Source organism: Archocentrus centrarchus, chromosome 5, assembly GCF_007364275.1.
Source record: "Archocentrus centrarchus isolate MPI-CPG fArcCen1 chromosome 5, fArcCen1, whole genome shotgun sequence".
NCBI lineage: Eukaryota > Metazoa > Chordata > Actinopteri > Cichliformes > Cichlidae > Archocentrus > Archocentrus centrarchus.
In genome coordinates this window covers 28,725,994-28,746,158 of record NC_044350.1, presented here as the reverse complement: position 1 = coordinate 28,746,158, position 20,165 = coordinate 28,725,994, and the positions used below count along the sequence as shown (strand labels likewise).

Below are 20,165 nucleotides of genomic sequence, written 5' to 3'. Positions count from 1 at the left end.
CCTCATCACATTAAAGTCCTATTAATAGAACCACATTCATCAATAATTTACACTGCTGTGTAAACATTTGGAGGGGATGAAAACCCCACCTCACACGGAGAAACTCTGTGATCTCACAGCGCTGTGAAGACCAAAAGATCAATGTAACACAGGTGCACCTGGACAGGCCTGAGCACAATATTTGTGTAGAAATGTGTTTAACACCATGAATAAAGTTGGATATTTGCATCCAGGAGTCTCAGCGCAAACTACATCAACAGATCCCTTCAGTCTACAAACAACATCACCCCAGCTCTGCGAAATATCCTGGATTCACAGGGGACGTCTTGGCTGAAAACGTGAAAGTCTGCAGGTAAATAAAATGTGAATAAACACAGAATCTGGGCATCTCTTGCCTCCCTTAACAGCTGTTATTTCAAAAGAAGTCTTGATGAGAGGCACTTAAATCTCAGCTGCTCACATAATTTGGGTGTTATGCCATTCCCCGGTACAAACATGGAGAAAACAGTGTTTATGCTGTTGCAACGCATACTCCAAACCCAAAGAGTGCTAAAAGAATGAACTTAAACATCTGAAAATCAATCAGAACAAGGCAGGCTGGCAGCTCAAATCTCATAGCCCTAGGTTTGAAGCATATCTATTATGCTCATTTCCACCTCTGCATTTTTATACTTGCACTTTACTATAGCAGCTTTGCATGATTCACAATTCGAAATAATCCACATTTATTTTGTGAAACCCTTCGCTTCATCCTCTGTCTAAAACAAGCAGTTTTAGCTCCACTCCCTTTAAGGCCACCTTTCTTTTAAGCCCATTTTCTTCTGATTGGCTGCCCCTCCCAACAGCAGGTGGGAGAGCTTCTGAGCTCAACCAGAGCTGGGTGTACCAGATATTAAGGATTAACCATAATAAGGATGTTCACTCACACTGACATTAAACAGAGCCTAGAGTAGAAAAAAATTGTCTGAAGCCTGAGCATCTGGCTCATTTGTGCCACTGACTGACATCATATTTGAAACTTAAACCATGTTTAATATGAGCATCCACCTTTATAACAGTGCATATACGACAGGAAATAAGGAAAAGCATAATAGGTCTACTTTTCAGGCGTGATCAATAAGACACAGACTGTTTATAGCAGCTACAGCCCTTCTACAGTACAGTCAAGGTCTAATTGATGAGTGGAACAAAAAGGTGTTTTTTAACTCCGAGGTCAGTTATCCACAAAGGGAATATGGCTACAGATGGTCAACAACAGAGCCAGAAAATAAACAAAATGAGACATGAGTCATGCAGCAGCTGGAAGCACCTTATTCACACTAATCTGTCTATTCCCTTTAATTTAATATTGAGATCATCCAAGGTTATGCCACTGAGAAGCCACTGTGAATACTTAAAGAGGAGCTTCAGATCAAAGTCTGGTTATAGGCATTTTATATAGAAAAAAGTTATAGAGCCTCTTTTGGCTCCAGTGGTGGCTGTGTGCAGTCTGATATCACTCTAGTGGGTATAGAGTCAGAAAGAAAGGAGTTTACCAGATATTTCTGCCATAGGCTACACTAGCCACAAGTAGCAAATAGTAACAAACATATTAAAGTCAAAATTATAAACACAAAGTTGCATTATGTAATAAGAACTATGAACAAAATTGTAAAAACAACAGCAACGGCAAAAACTGTTCTCTGACAATGTTACAAGTTTCAATTTGATTAGTTAATACTTATATTTCTAAAATACACAAAAACCCCCTATTCATTCCTTTGAGTCAGAAGTCATAATTTAGGCTTGACACAAAATCATGAGCTTAAACTTGACACAAGAGCAGTCATAAAAACCATGGAACAAACCCCCCCAACTGTAATTTGAAAAGCGGCAGACTGAAAGGAGCTACTAAACCTGGCCTGTCCTCTCTGTGGCCTCTCGGTCCTCGACAGCGCTGCTCCGAGAAATTCTGACAGACTTCAAGAGAACTGGCACCTGAGACCGAAAGACCGAAGAGTCTCTGTTTACCTGCAACACTGACACATCCTGCAGTCTACCACGCCTTTTCCACACACACACACACACACACACACACACTGCAAGAGTGAACTTTGACGTATGACTGAGAAGGCACATTAGGCCATCAATAATTAGCTGACTGCGGGAAGGGGGGGGCTGTCATTCCCTAAAATGCACCTTGTAGCCAGACGCAAGAGATACTGCATATCTAAAGCAAGGCTGACTGATAGAGAGAAGGCAGAAAGAGGCATAAAATTACTCATTGCAGGGATTAAAACGGGCAGAAAGGACAAAGGGAGGAGACAGTCGCACAGGTGGTCAGATAAAGCCTGATCTGCAGAGCACAGACAGGAATGAGTCAACATCGGGATATCATTTCAGCCTTGCTGCATCCACTTAATCAATACAGATTTGCTGATGTGAATGCTACAGTCTGAGCCACAACATTTTTTTCAAAGGGTGCGTGAAAAATGAAAGTATAACGAATGACTCGGGAAAATTTTACAAAGCTCTTTTGTCATTGACGGTGATGCTGAGAATAAGAGGACTCAGAGCGGGTGTGCGTGTGTGCTTTAACAACAGACAGAAGAGTGTTAGACATCAGCCACACACAGCCATGGACAACAGCACGCAGGGATGCCTGAAATCCTTCAGGTCATCAGAGTCAAAGAAAGCCAACTGCCTATCCGCACAGGCAGACGCTTATCTCCCCTGTATGTGCCATCTGTGCATCATCTAGTCATGCTTCTCCCAGGGGGTGTTTGCTCTGTTTGACCCCAGTGTTATGTCCCATTACTGCACAAAGTAATTTACGACCAGTGTGCTGGCAAATGAAAACTGAAAGGGCTACAGGTCTGGCTTTATTCCCCTGTACAAAAAACACAATCTTATAATGGAGTTTTTTTTTTCCTGCTGTAATTTGTGATTTCCTTTTTATTGTTGTGCTGGGACATGGACAAGTGCGAAGCACTGCTAGTGGTGATGAAGGTGTAAAACTCTTTTAATGTTTTGGTTTTATTGATTCATTGAATACATAAAAGTAGCCTACTAAAGTCTGGCTAGAATGAGAGTCACAGAACATTTACTTTCACCATAATACCCAGGAGCTAGTTCCTCTTTACTGTGAAAAAAAAACATGTTTTAATAACAAGCAGTAAAAAAAATAGTATGCAACTTTGTGATTTTAAATACCATTTAGTGCTCAGAGCAGAGCCAATTTCTGAGACTCAAAGAATTCAATCAATAATCTCGGGCAAGTGTGGAAGACCTCACTTTGCAATGAATATATATATATATTTTTTTCACCATCCACAGCAGAGAGGCAGTGTGGGCTTTTTATTGAAGCCTCTGGTTCAGCTGCTGGGGTTAAAGTGTGCACTACACATACTGAAGTCTGAATCAAGCAAAGCTGATGCTGGGCGGGAAAATGGAAGTTACCGATTCAGTGCCGCGGACAGTGCAGCTGCTAAAAGCTATGAGATGTACACGCAAAAGCCTCTGTTGTTGCTCTCATGAATAAATGTGTCAGCCAGTTACAAGTGAGAGCAACTCAGAAGAAACACCATCAATGATGCAATCAGGTGAGTGCAAGCTACGCAGGCTGCTGTTCAACTAGCAACTTTGGAGCGATCAAGTTGGGATGTTTTCCACAACATGCCCACTTCCACGGTGGCAACAGGTGGCATCGAGGATTCTGAGGGAGGTTCAGGGCTGCAGTGCACAAATGGTTTATGATATACTGAACAAGATTTGCAGGTGTAACTAATATTGTTGTTTCTTTGATGCAGAAAAAAACATCTTTTTCAAATGCACGCACATAGCCTGACCAGCCGAGGAGCCACTTAGGATTAATGTTAATATCAGTGTATTTGCAGAAACTGTCTTGATGAACATTTAATCAGCTGTAAGCTTCTCTCTGTCACAAACCCCTTTTTGAGACTGGTAAAACTCTGAATTCACCATTTTTTGGTTTTTCAGCAAGCTGTGTTGAAAGCTCATTCTTGGCCTTGGAGCATCTGACAAATAATGCAACTTTTTGGTCATTTTTTAGTTACTGTTGTGCTTTGATCATTTTACATGATGTTAACTATAGCTGGCTCTTACAAATAAAGTCTGAAACTCAACTTCAATGCGATGTGGAAAAGAAGAGGTGAAATCAAGGTGTACTCATTTATTGATAAAGCTCATATGACATGACAGAAAACACCTGCTCTGTGTTATGTAACCGCAAAGTGAATATTTCTGTGTTGCTGTTTGGACAAAATGCCAGTTTGGAGGCTTCGTCCTGGAATCTGGGAAATTGTTATGAGCAACTGAGTATTTTCTGATGTTTTATGTCATTAAATTAACTGTTGTAGTCGCAATCCATACAAAGGTGTACATTTTCATGCACACGTGCACACAGACCCAATCTTTCAGAAACCCAGTCACTATGGCAACATCAAGCCCTCTTCCTTCCTCCTCATTTGGCTCTTAAGCTCTTCACTGACGCTATAAATCTGATGGCTGCAGCCTCAGAGGACCAAAGCAAACCTCCGGCCAACAACCTCTAATAGCCTCTTCTTGTTCCCCTAAAGCTGTGAGATGCTTTTGTAACATAACACTTACAATAAAGATGCCCCGGAGATACGCACTGATATATTACACTCCGGTAAGCGGAAGCATGCACGTCACACAATGTCTATCGCATCAACTTATCCAAGTGCATTTGCTCAATGAAGTTCTCAGTGATAGTTATGCAAAGCTGACTTATGATAAATTATGGCCAAAGAATGTCTTCTAAGGAATCATACTGTCATTCTGGTACCTCATGAACTCATCAGATATCAGAGCCATTTGACTAAAATACTGACTGAAAGACTGTACTGCCCTAATGGGTAAAGACAATTTGCAATTCAAATTACAATTTGAAGAAGAGCCTGTCTTTAATTATCTTTAGATCCATTTAACTTGGGACTGCTTTCAATAAACAAAAAACAGAAAATATATCTATCTATGAAGTCACTCATTCACCTTTAAAATGTCCAAAAAAAATCCCATCACAATCCCTTAAACCTAAAGTTGCTTGTTAGACAAAAGAAGCAAAAATTCTCAAAATTCAGAAATGAGAAAAAGGGCACATCTGCCAATTGCTGATTACAAAATTAACTGATTATCAAGCAGGCTGCATTAATACTCACTTCTAACGTTCACGTCGTGAAAGAACAGCTGAAGAGAAGTTAAGGGAGTTTACTGTAAAGCGGACCTACAGTATTCTGCAGATGCAATTTTATCTCATGTTGAACACACACTACAAATAAACAACTGCATAACAAAATGACACAACTCGTGTACAGGAATTTAATGACAAGTCAAAATACTTCATCAGCTGTATGGAAATGGTAGAAGATGCAAGCCGTTAAGGGCCTTTAAGGAAAAACAGCCTGCATTTCTCTCATGATCCCCTGTGAGGATCCTATCTGAGGCACCAATTACCTTCCAGTTCAAAGCCGAATCTCAAGCCCCTGCTCTCTCAACCATTCACCCTGCAGGCCTGAGCCACTAAAAATGTATTGAGGTAGCTCTAAGTGGATCCCTTCCATTTGTCAGTGGAAATTATTACCCAGAGTGTTCTTCCAAACATGCAGCAGTTTTCAAAATATGCAACAAACCCACTCATCTGTTTTGCAAGAGAGGAAATGTGCAGCTCGGAGACAATTACATGTACAACCTATCTAATGTTGGGGTAATTCTCAGAGCAACTCAGATAAAATTAAAATTTTAATTGCATTCATCCAAAGCCAGGCATAGATAGAAGAGCTTAGAATGTCTGAAGACATATTCTGGGTTACAAAGGCTAAAGGGACAAATAGAAAGACATACTCAAGTTTAATTGCTTTCTTCCAATTGTCTAACATTGGGAAGGGTGCACCAGATGTGACATGCCAATCTTGTAAAGTACAATTGAAAATTCGAAGCAAACTGTTGTCTATTCCCACTGGGAATAACGTGTCCATAATTATTCATACAGAGAGAAAAGATGGGTTAGGCTTTAGTCTAATTGATTACATTAACAGTGGCACTTCATCTGTCATCCGTCCTACAAAGAGGGAGAGGGGCTGAACCAACGGCAGCAAATCAAATGAGTGTCACTAATTCGTCAGATAAATTAATCCAAGCTGGCACTCAAATGAAAGCTCTTTAACATGTGTGCACTCGAGCCTCTCCCTTTAAATCTGCGCTCCTCAAACTGTGGGGTTGGCCCCACTGGTAGGGCAAAGCATCAGCAATTCAGAACATATTACACTCGCTGGCCACACCTTGCTAGATCTGCCTTAATTCTTCTTGGTATAGATTCAGCAAAATTATGGAAACATTCCTCAGAGATTTTGGTCCACACTGACATGATAGCGTCACATAGTTGCTACAGATTTCTTGGCTGCACATCCATGATGTGAATTTACTGTTCCACCACATCCCAAAAGTGCTCTGTTGGATTGAGATCTGGAGACTATGGAGGCCATTTGAGTACTGAACTCACTGTCATGTTCAAGAAACCAGCATGAGATGATTTGAGCTTTGTGACACGGTGTGTTATCCTGCTGGAAGTGGATGAACATGGTCAACATCAATATTCAGGCAGGCTGTAGCATTTACACGATGCTCAATTGGTATTACGAGCCAAGAATCCCCCATATCATTTCACCAACACTGTGAGCCTAAACTGTTGATGCAAGCCAGAATGGATCCATGCTTTCATGTTGTTTACACCAAATTCTGACCCTATCATCCAAATGTCAAGGCAGAATTTAATTCATTAAATTGATCAGACCATGCAACACTTTTCCAATCTTCTGTCATCCAAGGTTGGTTAGCGAATTGTTTTCTGTTCATATCTAACATGAGTGGCACCGGGCATGGTCTTCTACTGCTGTAGCCCTGTGACATCAACAGAACATCTTCACCCAGAGAACTGCTGCTAACTGGATAAAACCTAGACATGGTCAGGTTGGAAAATCCCAGTAGATGAAATACTCAAACCAGCCTGCCTGGCACCAACAAGCATGCCACGTTCAAAGTAATTTAAATCGCCTTTCGTCACCATTCTTATGTTCAGTTTGTACTCCAGCAGGTCACCCTGACCGTGTCATTGCCTGATGAGATATTTATGTTAATAAGCAGTTGGCAGTGAGTGCATACAAAGCAGCACAGAATGAGCCCAAAAGAGTACTTCTCTTCAGAATTTTCTTTTCTCTTCTAGCCATCATAGCTGACTAAACCTTCCTAACATTCAAATAATAAGATAGCATACAATAAACTTTATTTTTTCCAAAAGTTGGGAAATTCCGTTGGTACAACAACTAGAAGAATAGAATTTTAAAAATGACAAAATAGAAAACTAATTTCAAATTTTAAAAAAATAAATAGAATAAAGTAAAAACAAAAACATAAACAGCTGGTGTCAAGAAATTCCACCTGCAATGATTTTACATAAATTAAAAAATGGAAAATCATACTCTTCCTGGAATTGATGATAAAGAAATGAGAGCAGCAACCTCCTCATAGTGTTTCTTTGTGGAAATGATGCCTGTTAGAACAGAGCAGTGTTTGTTTAAGCCTTGTAATAGCAGGCTGATGGTCTGATCAGAAATGTGCTGTGATGACTTCCTCATAACAAACACCACGCGAGGCAAAGGATTTCGAGGAAATGTTTGTGACAAATGAATTACAAGGTCCACCAGAAAACTCTTATAAATGTTGTGTATCATCCAACTGTTAGAACCCAAATGTTTACAATTATGGAGAAGAGAAAACATCAGATCCCCACAATGACACATAACATGAATAATTAATGGACAGCTGACACTATTGTCACCTAATTATTAGTTAATTAACCGACCAGTTTAACATTTACAATTCTCTGCATAGTAGATACAGAGAATAAACTTTTCTACAGGCTTCAGCAAAAGTTTTCAACATGTACATGGTGAGTTTTCTCAAGTATGCAAGAAGTGTGTTGAACTTAAAAGCCCAAGGGTAAATAAAGTGAGTATTCTGAGAAATTACTACTTTAGGCAGTTGGGTTCAAAATCAAAGTAGCAGTACTCCCTCAATATCTTTGGATTAGAGCTACAGGCTAACCCAGTTTTCAGCTTATTACACTACTATTCAGCCAGATATTAAAGCACACAGTAAATGGTAAAATGGACTGGTATGTATGTACATAGTGCCTTTCTATTCAATTTGAGCACTCAAAAGTATTTTCAACTACAAATCTCATTCGCCCAATCACACACACATTCATACAGCACTTTTATCTGTACTGTATGAATGTGTGTTGTATAAATGTGTTTATCTAACATTCACTCATACTCCAATGGATGTATCAGGGGCAGCTCTGGGTTTAGTATCTTGCCTTCTCAAGGATGCTTCGACACATGGACTGGAGGAGCCGGGGATCGATCCACTGACCTTCTGATTGATAGACAACCCACTCTACCACCTTAGCCACAGCCTCCCCCCTCACATGAATAACATCAAAGAGAGAGCGAGAGAGAGGCTTTCTGGAAACACTGGCAGGCATTCATAGTGAGAGCCAGATTTTCAGAATAACATAATGCACAAACCAGTTCTGTTTTTCAATCGTAACCTGTTCTTAGTCCATCAAAAAGTGTGATTGCTATGCTCCCCATAATGCAAGACAGGAGCAAAATTTCTTCTGGCTGTGGGGACCGTGTCTTCAGGGCTCCTTGTAAAAAGACAGACTTTGGAGTTTGCGAGATCAAACTGGGAAGGTTTCTGATGCTTCCTTGAGAACCACAAGAAACATCCGACAAATGTTTTCACAGGCTGAAATACTTCAACTGAGTGGGCTGTTAATGTTTCTTATTTTATCCCATATGAAACGGATGTATGAGGCATAATTTAATCTATAGTTCTTACACAACTTTTCCCCTTTAATTATAGATGCACAGACTCCAGCAGACTGATCCCTCATGGACTGCCTGCACAGCAGAGTCTAGCAAGGAGCTGAGTTCAGAACCGTGGACAGAGCTCACTTACAGATGAGAGCCTCTGCTCAGAGGGAGGTCAGCAGCCCTGTCTGGCCTGATGTACCACCAGCTGATCCCCAGCTATAAATCAAAGAAATTTGCTGGTCTGGAGGAAGCACAGGCTTTTGCCCAGAGACAAGCTTTTCACTTCAGACCTTAATGCCTGTCTTCTGCCCGCACACGCTGCTGCCAACCGGCTCTCCAACGCTTGATGAAATTTACTTCAGAGTAACTCCAAATTCAGATTATAAATGTGCAGATCTGTGTTCATTTTTAAGTGTCAGGAAGCAGCAGAAGACAGTGGCAGTGTTACATACAAACTGGAGGGTTTTAGGCATAGATCAGGGAGGCAAATATTTAAAAAAAAAAAAAATCTGACTTTTCTTTTTCTTTTATAAAAATTTACTTTGAATTCTATGGACTTTAATATTATTTCAGTGAGACAATGGTTGCAGCCGCTGCATGTATCTCGTTATCGCCGCCAGCAGAAATATTTGCTCTAAATTAAGCTACTTCACCATAAAAACCAACCCCCGGCTAGCTGTTGATAGCAGACACACGGTTATGAAACAAATCACGAATAACTCACCGAAACGAATTTATACTCCAGCCTCCTTTGAGATCTCAAAATGTAATCATGCTGTTCATCACCGGGTCTGCCTCCTTTCTGCCGCCGGTAAATGCACCGCTGAAAGGAGCCGCCAGATGGGGGATGGTCCGACGGTTCAGGTCAAGAGAACCGTAACGGACGGTTTGACTTCCGGGAAGCGCTTTCAAAATAAATGCTGCGTAGTTACGGAACAGACCATGTACCTCCTATTTAATAAGATAAAATCCTTATATTTGAGAAGCTGAATCCACATATTTTCCGTATTTCGCTGCACTAAGAATAACATTTTGGTTTTTGGTTATTCATTTACGTGACCGCTGTTATCTAAATGCTTTTTTGCCACACTTATTTTCTTATGAAGGCATGACTGCCAAATAATGAAAATTCATATATAACATGATTTTTAATGTAACTAAATTGCAGTTTTAATGAGTGGTTGCTCTGTTAAAATGTGTCTTTGTGGGAACAGTGACAACAGACAAATGTAACTCCACTTCTATGCATTTATTAAAATTTAGTCTGTGGTGACCCAGTGGTGGTTGGGTGTAAAGTAAGAATGGCCCATAAGAACCAGTTTTTCTAAAAGGAAAATTATGGGTAGTATGAAATACAACAAATGAACCACTTTCAGCACATTTGACAGTTTTTTATTTGTTTGTTTTAATACAGTTTTATAGGATTTCCACTTCTTTCCAGTGAAATAATTTCACAGTATGTCAAAAATGCAAATAAAGCAGTTTTTGCTGAGTTCTCTGAAATATATTGTGGAATTGTGTATTTGAAGTTATTACAGGTGACCTATGGAACTTCAGAGGCTTGAGGTACTCTTTTAGATGTTAATGAAAACCCATCTGTCATTCCTGCTGCACACCTCATCACTGTCTCACTATCCTCACATATGTCCTGCACCATCCTCACATACTTCTACACCACTCCTGACTTCCTCATGCAGTACCACAGTTCTTCTCTTGGCATCCTATCATATGCTTTCTCCACAAAGACAGTGCAAGTTCTTCTGATCTTCTCTATACTTCTTCACCAACATTCTCAAAGCAAACATTTCATCTGCAGTGCTCTTTCTTGGCATACTGCTGCTCGTTGACTGTCACCTCTTTTCTTAACCTAGCTTCAACAGCTCTTTCCTATATCTTCATGCTCATCAACTTTACAGCTCTGCAAATCACCCTTGCTCTCAAAAATCTGTACCAGTAAACTTCTTCTCCATTCCTCAGGCGTCTTCTCACTCTCCAAGATTGCGTTAAACATTCTGGTTTAAAAGTCCACTGCCCTCTCTCCTAGACACCTCCATACTTCCTCAGCACGTATGGCACCTGGAACAACCACCTATTCACTTGTCATCTTCTTAATAGCTCTCATCACATCTTCCTTACTAATCCTCTGCACTTCCTAATTCAACAGCAGTCCTCCAACTATCTTCCTCTCTCTAATTTATCTAAAATAATCTGAAATCTGAAAGTAAATGCAACAAAAATATAAGCCCACAAATTCCAAAGGGTTAAATTAAAATGACCTATTCCTTAACATGCCCATGCACTCCAGGAGGAATGGGACAACATCCCACAGTCCACTACTGACAGTCTGGTGATGTCTATGCGCTGCAGATGTGTGACCCCAATGGTGGACACACTCGTTACTGAGTGCTCTGATCACAGACCATGCTGTGTTCGCTTTGATCTGAAACACTGGCTGCTATTGAAGCCTGAAATTATACTGAGTGTATACACAAATTTTTGTGCTTATACATTGTTGATTAGTTATGAAATTAAATAGAGAAACTTTATATTTTTGAGTGGCAAACAATTTCCATGTGACCACAGGATGCGCTTCCCCTCCATACCAGCAGGGGGAGACGCTTTCCAGCAAGCCCGCACCAGCAGCATAAATCTTCCGGAACGGTAAAATACTTTCCTTCCGGCTCCGGTCCCTTAACAAGTGGAAAGGTAAAGTGCGAGCCGGCGTAATAATCCAAAAATATCTTCATCATCTTTCATTCTGTAAAATAATAATGTTCGGTGTTTGATTGGTGTTAGAGTAACAGTGGGAGATGTATACGTATTTTAGGGTTAAACGCGTCTCAATCGTAGATATTCGGCTTAGAAGTGCAGAGGTAACCCCGGCTCCGGCGTTCACGAACGACTGCCATTTTTCTGCTGTGACGCGGTCTGCCGATATCAGCTTTTAATGGCTCTAAAACAGAGTGACTGCTGATGCGAATTTCTCCAAACATTCCTGATGTGTTGAATTGTTAAAGCGTCAGCTGGCTGTCTTTTCACTGCTTTGATTTTCATCAGTAGATGTATCTTAGCATGCTAGCCAGTTAGCATGCTATCATGGAGTCTGCTGCAAGTATCGCTGCTGTTCGTGGGAACTGATACACCGCTTGTCTCTTAACGCAGATGCTGATGCCCAAGAAGAACCGCATTGCTATCTACGAGCTCCTCTTCAAGGAGGGAGTCATGGTGGCCAAGAAAGACGTCCACCTGGCCAAGCATCCCGAGCTTGCTGACAAGAATGTGCCCAACCTTCACGTGATGAAAGCGATGCAGGTGAGGAAGGAAAGGATGAAGGTCCAGCATTCAGAGTTCTTAACGAGAATAGAATAAACTGAGCTGTAGGGCCAGTAAATCCGCGCAGGTGATCATGAATGCGTTAGGCCATCTTATACTGGATCTGGCGGTATGTGTTCTTTAACAGGAAAATGACATTTCTCAGTCTGGATGTCCAGTCCTGGTTGTGTACTAGTTGTACAGTAGTCTTTTACTGTCTGCTCAATGTCGTCTTTGGACTTTTGCGTTAGAGGAAGTTTATGGATAAAAGTTGTTAAATTTCTCATCAATTACATTAAAACTGCAACTCCACCACATCAAAATGAACCAGTTTAGATGGTTTAGTCATGCAGTTGGGATGACTCTCAGGTGAGGTGTCAGGCATAGTCCTGGGGGCAGACCCAGTACACACTAGTCTGGGAATTGTTAGGTATCATCTCAGAGCTGATTTAGAAGCAGGGGAGGGAGTAAGGGAACACGCACTGCAAAGGGACTCGTGTGGGCTGCTGTGTTTAGCCTTGCGATATATGGTTCCCTGCTCAATCTGTGAGTCTGGGATTCAGACTTCTGCAGTGAATTTTTGTAGAGCTTATAATGTAAACTACGTAAGTGGCTTGTGTGGAGGTGCACATCAGGTTACGATGTAGGGTTTCAGAGCATTTTGCAGTTACTACATAACACGGCAGCATAAATCCCCTGTGAGACTGTTGCCCCAGTTACCTGGCCTATTGGCAAATGGCATCTACACTAGGATGTGACCGACGTGTATCTGTTGTCCTCTCAAGTTTGGTAAGTTTGGATGACTGATTATTGTCTCTTCCAAAGGTAATGACTGAAGACTGAAATGGTTATTTTTTTTATGGAAGATGTTTTTGATTTCATGGCACAAAATAGGAAGAACATTCAGAAAGAGAAGTTTGTGTGCCAAATTTTTTCACAGGGTTGTGAAAAACTTGGCAGGGTGTCGGCCGTAAACTCATCGTACCTGTTTGTTATATCTTCTGGAGTATTATGTAACATAGAGTAGCAATAAATAAATAAAAATCTAGTAACTTTATAAAGCACTTTTCAGAAGTCAAGTTCACTTTACTTCAGTTGTACCCTTGGGTAGATTGGTCTGCCATTTGGTGTGTGTGCAAAAGTCAGCTGAACACGTGTGTGATAAACAGACAGCTCTTTCTCATTGTTACCATTTGTTAGTAACATGGCATGATGTATTGAAGGTCGGGTGCACCTTGCCTAGTTTCAGAGTAAAATATTAGAGAGCTGTGTCGTAGCAATGCAGTTGAATCAGGGTTTTATTAAGATTTATCAGAACATGTTGAGGACAAACTGATTTTTGACAGATTAAGAGAAAATGACTGCTTTTCTAGATAATCTAGTGGTTAAATCTTGAATTAACTAAATCCAGTACTATCCAGTCAGTTTTCTTTCTTCACAACAAAACCTTGTGTATTCTTGAAAAGTCTCACTCCTTGTGTTATTGATGTTTTATTGATGTAAACTCTGGTTAGCTTTTTGGTGAGTTCCCTAATTCATTCAGTTGGCTTGATTAACACATCAACTTCCAAAGCTAGACATGGCAAGGCTTTGAGCCTTTAAGCTTTAAGATACTTACTATATAGTATCTTCCATCATGTAGATCAAGTAGATTTTGTACAGATTTATTGTGGTAATCAACATAATGTGGTTGTGCTTTTCCTTGCAGTCTCTGAAGTCCTGTGGGTACGTCAAGGAGCAATTTGCCTGGCGTCATTTCTACTGGTACCTCACCAATGAGGGTATCCAGTACCTGAGAGAGTTCCTCCACCTTCCCCCTGAGATCGTGCCAGCTACCCTGCGTCGCCAGACCCGCCCTGAGACCGCAAGGCCCAGGCCCAAGGGTAAGACGTCTATCATGCATGCTTGTGTTTAAATGGAACATTTTGTCTGGTGAACTGGATCACATGATGGGGGAAAAAACTCATTTCATATTTTCTTTGCATTTCTTTAAAGTGCATGTTGCAGAATTGATATTTTCAGTTGGATCTTACAAAAATATGCTCAAGAGTTTCCAGCAATTAAATGCAAAACAAAATGTTGCAGTCTCCTCTCCTGTGAAAGTTGGTTTAAGTGTGGTTCATGAATAAACTCAAAAGGGGAACCCCAGAGGCCAAAGAGTTGTATTTAGTGAGGACTGTTGGTGTTAAAATTAAACAACTTTCGTTTTAAAGCATATTGAATTTCCTTTTTAATCCTTTTGGAAACCTGGGAAAACCCTGATCATAGGAATACTGGAGCATAATGTTTTGTCATCTTTTTTTTCCAGGAGTGGAAGGAGAGAGGCCCGCCCGCCTTAACCGTGGGGAGGCTGACAGAGATGCCTACAGGCGATCTGCTGCACCCCGTAAGTATAGCATTAACTACACACTTCACATTATGATTTGCTCACGTGGTCTTCTGCTGTTTAGGTGAAATTAACTAAAGACTGAAACATTATCTGAATGTGACCCGCTATCAAAGACACTGTAGGACATGCACTGTGAATCTGAGTGTGTCGGATTATTGTTTGAATGAGCACCGCAGTCCAAATCCTACTAGGGTGGTCATGGAAATATTAACGCGCTAATAGTTTTAACACCACAAAAATCTTAGCTGCATGCAGACACATTGTTACACAAAATTACCAGCCTCCAAAAAGTACAGGCATCTGTAGGCATCCAAGCACCTGCATATAGACTGTCTGGCTACTGTGAATAGATCAGAATAAAAGAAGCTTTAAGAATTCAGGAGCAAAGAGAAGAGGAGGCTTAGAAACCAGCACCACAACAACAGCATCAACACTCCAGTTGAGACTGCGCTCACATAAAACAACCCTGTAGGACCTTTTTGTATGCTGCTTTTACAACCTTGTAGTTGCATTTTAAAGTTAGGTGAGATCTACTGGCTTTTTGAATCAGTGGGTGTGGAAATGTACAATGTCACAATTCGATGTATGTAGAAATTGGCACCCTGGTAAAAAGTTAACACTTAATAGAAAGATAAAATTGTGTATTTTAACCCAAACAACAGCATTTTTCCAGACTAGTAATGTTTGTGCCAAGCAGCAAGGGAAAGCCAATGTGTAAAAGTGTTCTTGGATGAGAATCTAAATCCAGTTTTCCTTACAGAAATTTGGGTGTGTTTGTGCAATCATTTGGTTGTAGATTAGACCAGATAATAATTTTTTATATATATAAAAAATAATTTAGTAGGCATGTGACATGTTGTAGAAAATGTTTCAAAAAGACACAAATCTATGAAAGTTATTGGCTGACCTCTTAATTCATAACTTCTCCTTTAGCCGGTGCTGATAAGAAAGCGGAGGCTGGTGCTGGAGCCGCCACAGAGTTCCAGTTCGTAAGTACATTTCCTTTGTTTGATGTGGGTATTTGGGAAAATAGACTGGCATCAAGAACATCTTGATCTTGAATGTTTTTCTGTTATAAGGCTTGTTTTCTTCAGCCGCACAACAAAAGCATTCCTCTAAAACATTATTTGTGGGTGCGGTTTTACATGGGTTTCAAAAAGGAATGTCAGCAAGCTGAATGTGGTTCATACAGTGCAGAACTTGTGTTGAAATTTAAGTCGACTGACAAAATGTTTCTATTGCAGAGAGGTGGTTTTGGACGTGGCAGAGGACAGCAGCCTCAGTAAATTTCACTGTCTTTGTTGTACAATAAAGAAAATCCAAACACAGCGGTCTGTCTGCGCCTTTCTTTTTAGTGAAATATTTTGTATGCCGAGCAGAACAAAGTCACATATTTTGGTTATGAAGCTGAGCCATATGATGGTGACCAGATCAAAAGGATCAATTAAGTGAGGCTTAAAGTGCTTCTTTGATCACTGAGTGTACCGAGAGGTTAAGAAGCTGCTGTCCAACAGTGAGACTTTGATATAGTACCAACTAAAAGTTGTATGCTATAATTTGTAAGGAAACCAAACTGCCATTTAGAGCTTTTTCAGAGAACAATACTTGAGTGTCAATATTAGAAATGTCAAAACTCTTGTGTTAAGTGTGATGCAGGCAAAAGGCCAGGAAACTAAATTGAATTTAGCTATTTTATAGATTGGCCTGCATTTTTATGTGGAAAAATTCCTTTATTTTGGGCAGGAAATCTGGTGGGGAGATTGTGTGGAGGGTCATTTTTAGTCTCTCAGTTCATACTGGAAACATTAAGTGGTTTTGGTAACTTACCAACTTGAAATGATCTAAGACTTAACGATACATCTGCTTTTAATACTAGATTAGGCTTACTGAGTGAAACTTTATTCCCTCTCAAGGTTGTAGTTAACTAAAATAAAATGGGTGTAGAAAAACAAACTAGATTCTAGAAAAATGTTAAGCAATATTGTGTAGTTACAATAAAGACTAAAATGAGTAAAGTCACTCTGAAAACTGGAAGATGAACAAAGCTATGATAAATTTATCCATAAGAATCATTGGTAATACGGGAATAACACCTGACAGAAAACTGCTCAACCATGAGAAACCCAAACCCAGCTGTTGCTGTAGAATCAGCTGCCATTCAGCCTTCACAAAATGTTCTCCGCTTTCTATTTTGTATCCCCGACACTTTTTTGAAGCATTTCACCACCATCCACAAATAACATGGTTTCAGTTCTAAGCACTTCATCCATCCTCCTCTGTGCTGCATTGTATTAGAACAGTGTACATCAGTAGCACAGATTTGGGGCAGAGTTGAGTTACTAATACTTTAATCAAATTGGGGATTAGGATATTTATATGTGCAATTGTGATACCTAATTGAAAAGTCTTGAAAGTAACCTTAAGCTAATTATTCTGGCGTATAAGCTTTAATTCCACTAAGGAAAAAAAAAAAATCCTGTATAAAATATAAATGACCCCAAACTATTTACCAAGTTAGCTGAAGATCTAAAAAGTATTTGCTATGTATTTTAGAATTTCCTGTTATGTTGACTTAAGTGTAAAAATACCTACTGTAAATATTTCTATACTGTACATGTCTCCCCCCCCCAATGAACACAAAGACACTGGCCTGAATGTGAAATACTGGTGTTTATTTGTTGGCACATTTATATTACAATCTTCAGTCTCCTCACACTGGTCTTATTCCACAGTCCCAAATGACAGAAGAGGAAAAAAAAACAAAACAGAAAAACTAAAAACACATTCCAGTGACACAAACCTTGGAGAACACAAACACAGGTATGTAACTTCAAGGCTGAGGTCAACGGCTCAAAAGGTGAAGGTATCCAATTCAGAATTTTCTTTTGTGAGAGGTGGTGGCTGTCTTTTGAAAATTAATTTACATATATAGCTTCCCCCCCAGTCGTACAGCTGGTGAAAGTCATCATTGCGCTTAAGGAAAACTGAATGTTACAATCCTCAGCTGCCAAGTCATGTGCTTTTAATACTTTTGCTTTGGCCACAAGATGGAGCCAGCTAACTGACATGGCAACACATTATTAAACCATCCACTTTGGTAAATTAAATCAACTGACTTTGTCTGAAGCTCCAGCTGTTTCACGTTAGGCAGCTTCAACATTTTAAAGAGTCAATTTTATAGCAGAAAAGCTCAAGTATGGGTGAATGTGTTTGTACCATCTAATGATACCAGCTGTCTAATGTGGAATTTAAGTGGAAACATTTACTTCATAAGTTCCCATCAGCACTTCAATTTGTGACAGAAACTGTCTGAATTTTAGTAAGAAGGGTTAAAAAAAAAAAAATGACAATACTCCTTAGTGACCAACACCAAAGTGCATCCTCTGACTATCAGGTTGCCGTGTTAGCTATGTATAAGACATCAGGTTGTCAATAACAGCAGAAGAACAAAAAAAAAACAAAAACAAGGATAAGGACCAAGTGGTTACTAATCATTAAAATCACTGGCTGTTTACATGTGGAAATCCTCCTCACATTCATTTTGACAGTACCTGTCACTCACGTCAGACTAGAGAGCCATTACAAATCATCAATTTCTCAGGCTTTTGTTTTTCTGCCATACCTAATTGTACCTTTAGATGATGACTGAAAGGTCTAATCGACACAAAATCCAATTTCAAGTGGCAGGTAGGGCATCATAAAGCAAGACTTTGGCCACCACACCTGTCTAAAACAGCAGTAAAAACCCGTTCAAAGTCTGAGACTGGACGAGACTTTAGACCTTTTCACCCTAACCGGCATTCAGAAAACAATCCTGGATTATCGCAGGCCAGTGTTAGCAAACCATTCCAGCATGTGGTGTTTTCTACCATAAAACATATGGTAGGAAAGACAAGCCACCACTCAAAGCCGCCCGCTCCTTTTTCAGATAAAATTTCCTCCACTAGCTTTCAGTTCTCATTTCCTATTAAGGGTTTCTCATCAGTTTGCTAATCATAAGACTGGAGTTTCCTGTGCATATTCATTGTTAAATACATAAGTATCGCCGAGTCCTTTTCCAACAGAAACCCAAATAAAATCTCTTTAAATCTAGATTTAATTATTTATGGCCACATTACGGGATTTAATCATATTTTGTTAACAAGACATTTTTTTGTATGTAAATGGGGTTTCTCTTTTGTGAGAATCAAAGAATTATTGCCATTGTATTATTCTATTCTATTCTATTATTTACACTATTCAGCATCTTTTAGCTCCTTGTTGTGGTTTTCCAGCCTGCAGTCCTACACTCACCGCACTTATGCAGCCGTAGTGTGGTTTTCAGCTGCAGCTACCGCACAAAGGGAGACAACGTAACCAGCTGGTGAATGCAGTGGAGGGTTTACAGACTCAGAAAGAGATAAGGGAGAGGAAAAACAGAAGTGACTTAAATTCACTAGCTAGATGGATAACTTCAAACAAATGCAAATTTTTTATATGTTGGATATGCAAAATTTTTGCCCTATCAAATTAAAAAGGTAATGTACCAGATTTGTTTTTGTAATTGTTTTCAAATCTAAACCATTTTTTTTTTTTTAATTATCTTAGGTTTTAATATGGACAGAATACCACAGTGGAGAGACCAATGAAAGAAACCCTCTATGGGAAAAACTCACTGATTAGACCTAGTGGTACAGCTGAGAGCAGGAAAAGACCCCAGGCTTTCCAACCAAGACTTCATTTTATAGTTTGACTAAAGATGATTAAAAAAATCCCTTGCCATTACAATTTGTTTTGGTCTGTAACAAAAAAAAAAAAAAATAAGGGTTTTAAGAATTTTCAATTATAAATAGGCTCTTTAATCTCACCCACAACCACATTCCTTGTTCTTTAGCCTCTGATGTACTGAATGCTATCTCAAGAGAAAATTCCCCACAGCTTCAAAGCCAACACAATGAGTTCAATCAGGTTTTCCAGCCTCAATTGAAATTACATGTAGCACTCACAGATGTGTAAGAGGTGTTTTGTCATTTGTAGTCTCACCTTTGATCTATACAGAAATAAACAATTTACAATAAAAACCTCTTACATGCTATCTACAGCGCCTCCAGTTTCACAGTATTGAGCCAGCTGCTTCACGCCACGTCGTGGCCAAGTGATGCAGCTCAGCTAAAGATACTTTTGCCAAAGGTTAGAGAAGAAAGAAAGAAAAAGGAAAGAAAAAACAAAAAGTAGTATCCAAAAAGCATTTTACATGTTAAAAACAAGGTCTCAAACTGTACAAGGCTTGTTTGTTCTGCATCTTGCCAAAGACAGCATTAAAGATCCATTATGTTCAATGTCAAGCAGGTGTTCTGGGTGTTTTGGGGGGGATGCAGAATAAATAATAAAAGAGGGAAGGGTTCCTCCAAAAAAAAAAAAAAAAAAAAGTCACGACCACAATGAAAAGTGTTCAGTCACCTGTGCCATGTTACAAATACAATGTAAACAATTGCTTTTAACCAAACTGAATGTGAGGAGTAAAATATGGAAATGGGTTTTAATAACTTAAGTGATATGTGCTGCATTTTGAAATTACAAGTCCATGA

The 20,165-nt window shown here is 39.7% G+C and overlaps 2 protein-coding genes across 2 annotated transcripts in view; one reads left to right on the top strand and one right to left on the bottom strand.

Annotated features, from left to right (window-relative positions):
* pacsin1b (protein kinase C and casein kinase substrate in neurons 1b) overlaps positions 1–9,795 on the bottom strand; it is a 29,283-nt gene extending 19,488 nt beyond the window's left edge. The window contains exon 1 of the mRNA XM_030728622.1: positions 9,622–9,795. The gene's annotated coding sequence lies outside the window, so the exon portion shown is untranslated. The remainder of the gene's footprint in view (positions 1–9,621) is intronic.
* A 1,731-nt stretch (positions 9,796–11,526) lies between these two features.
* Positions 11,527–15,926, top strand: rps10 (ribosomal protein S10). Its single transcript, XM_030728629.1, has 6 exons — positions 11,527–11,603; positions 12,060–12,209; positions 13,918–14,092; positions 14,518–14,595; positions 15,532–15,587; positions 15,843–15,926. The coding sequence occupies exons 2-6, from the start codon at positions 12,060–12,062 to the stop codon at positions 15,882–15,884; spliced, it is 501 nt and encodes a 166-aa protein (XP_030584489.1). The 5' UTR covers positions 11,527–11,603; the 3' UTR covers positions 15,885–15,926.
* The last annotated feature ends 4,239 nt before the right edge of the window (positions 15,927–20,165 follow it).

Bases quoted from the DNA above. Each gene is read 5' to 3' on its own strand.
- rps10 (XM_030728629.1), top strand. From the start codon at position 12,060: ATGCTGATGCCCAAGAAGAACCGCATTGCTATCTACGAGCTCCTCTTC. The intron at 12,210-13,917 runs GTGAGGAAGGAA...TTTTCCTTGCAG, and splicing joins ACGTGATGAAAGCGATGCAG to TCTCTGAAGTCCTGTGGGTA. The intron at 15,588-15,842 runs GTAAGTACATTT...TTTCTATTGCAG, and splicing joins CCGCCACAGAGTTCCAGTTC to AGAGGTGGTTTTGGACGTGG.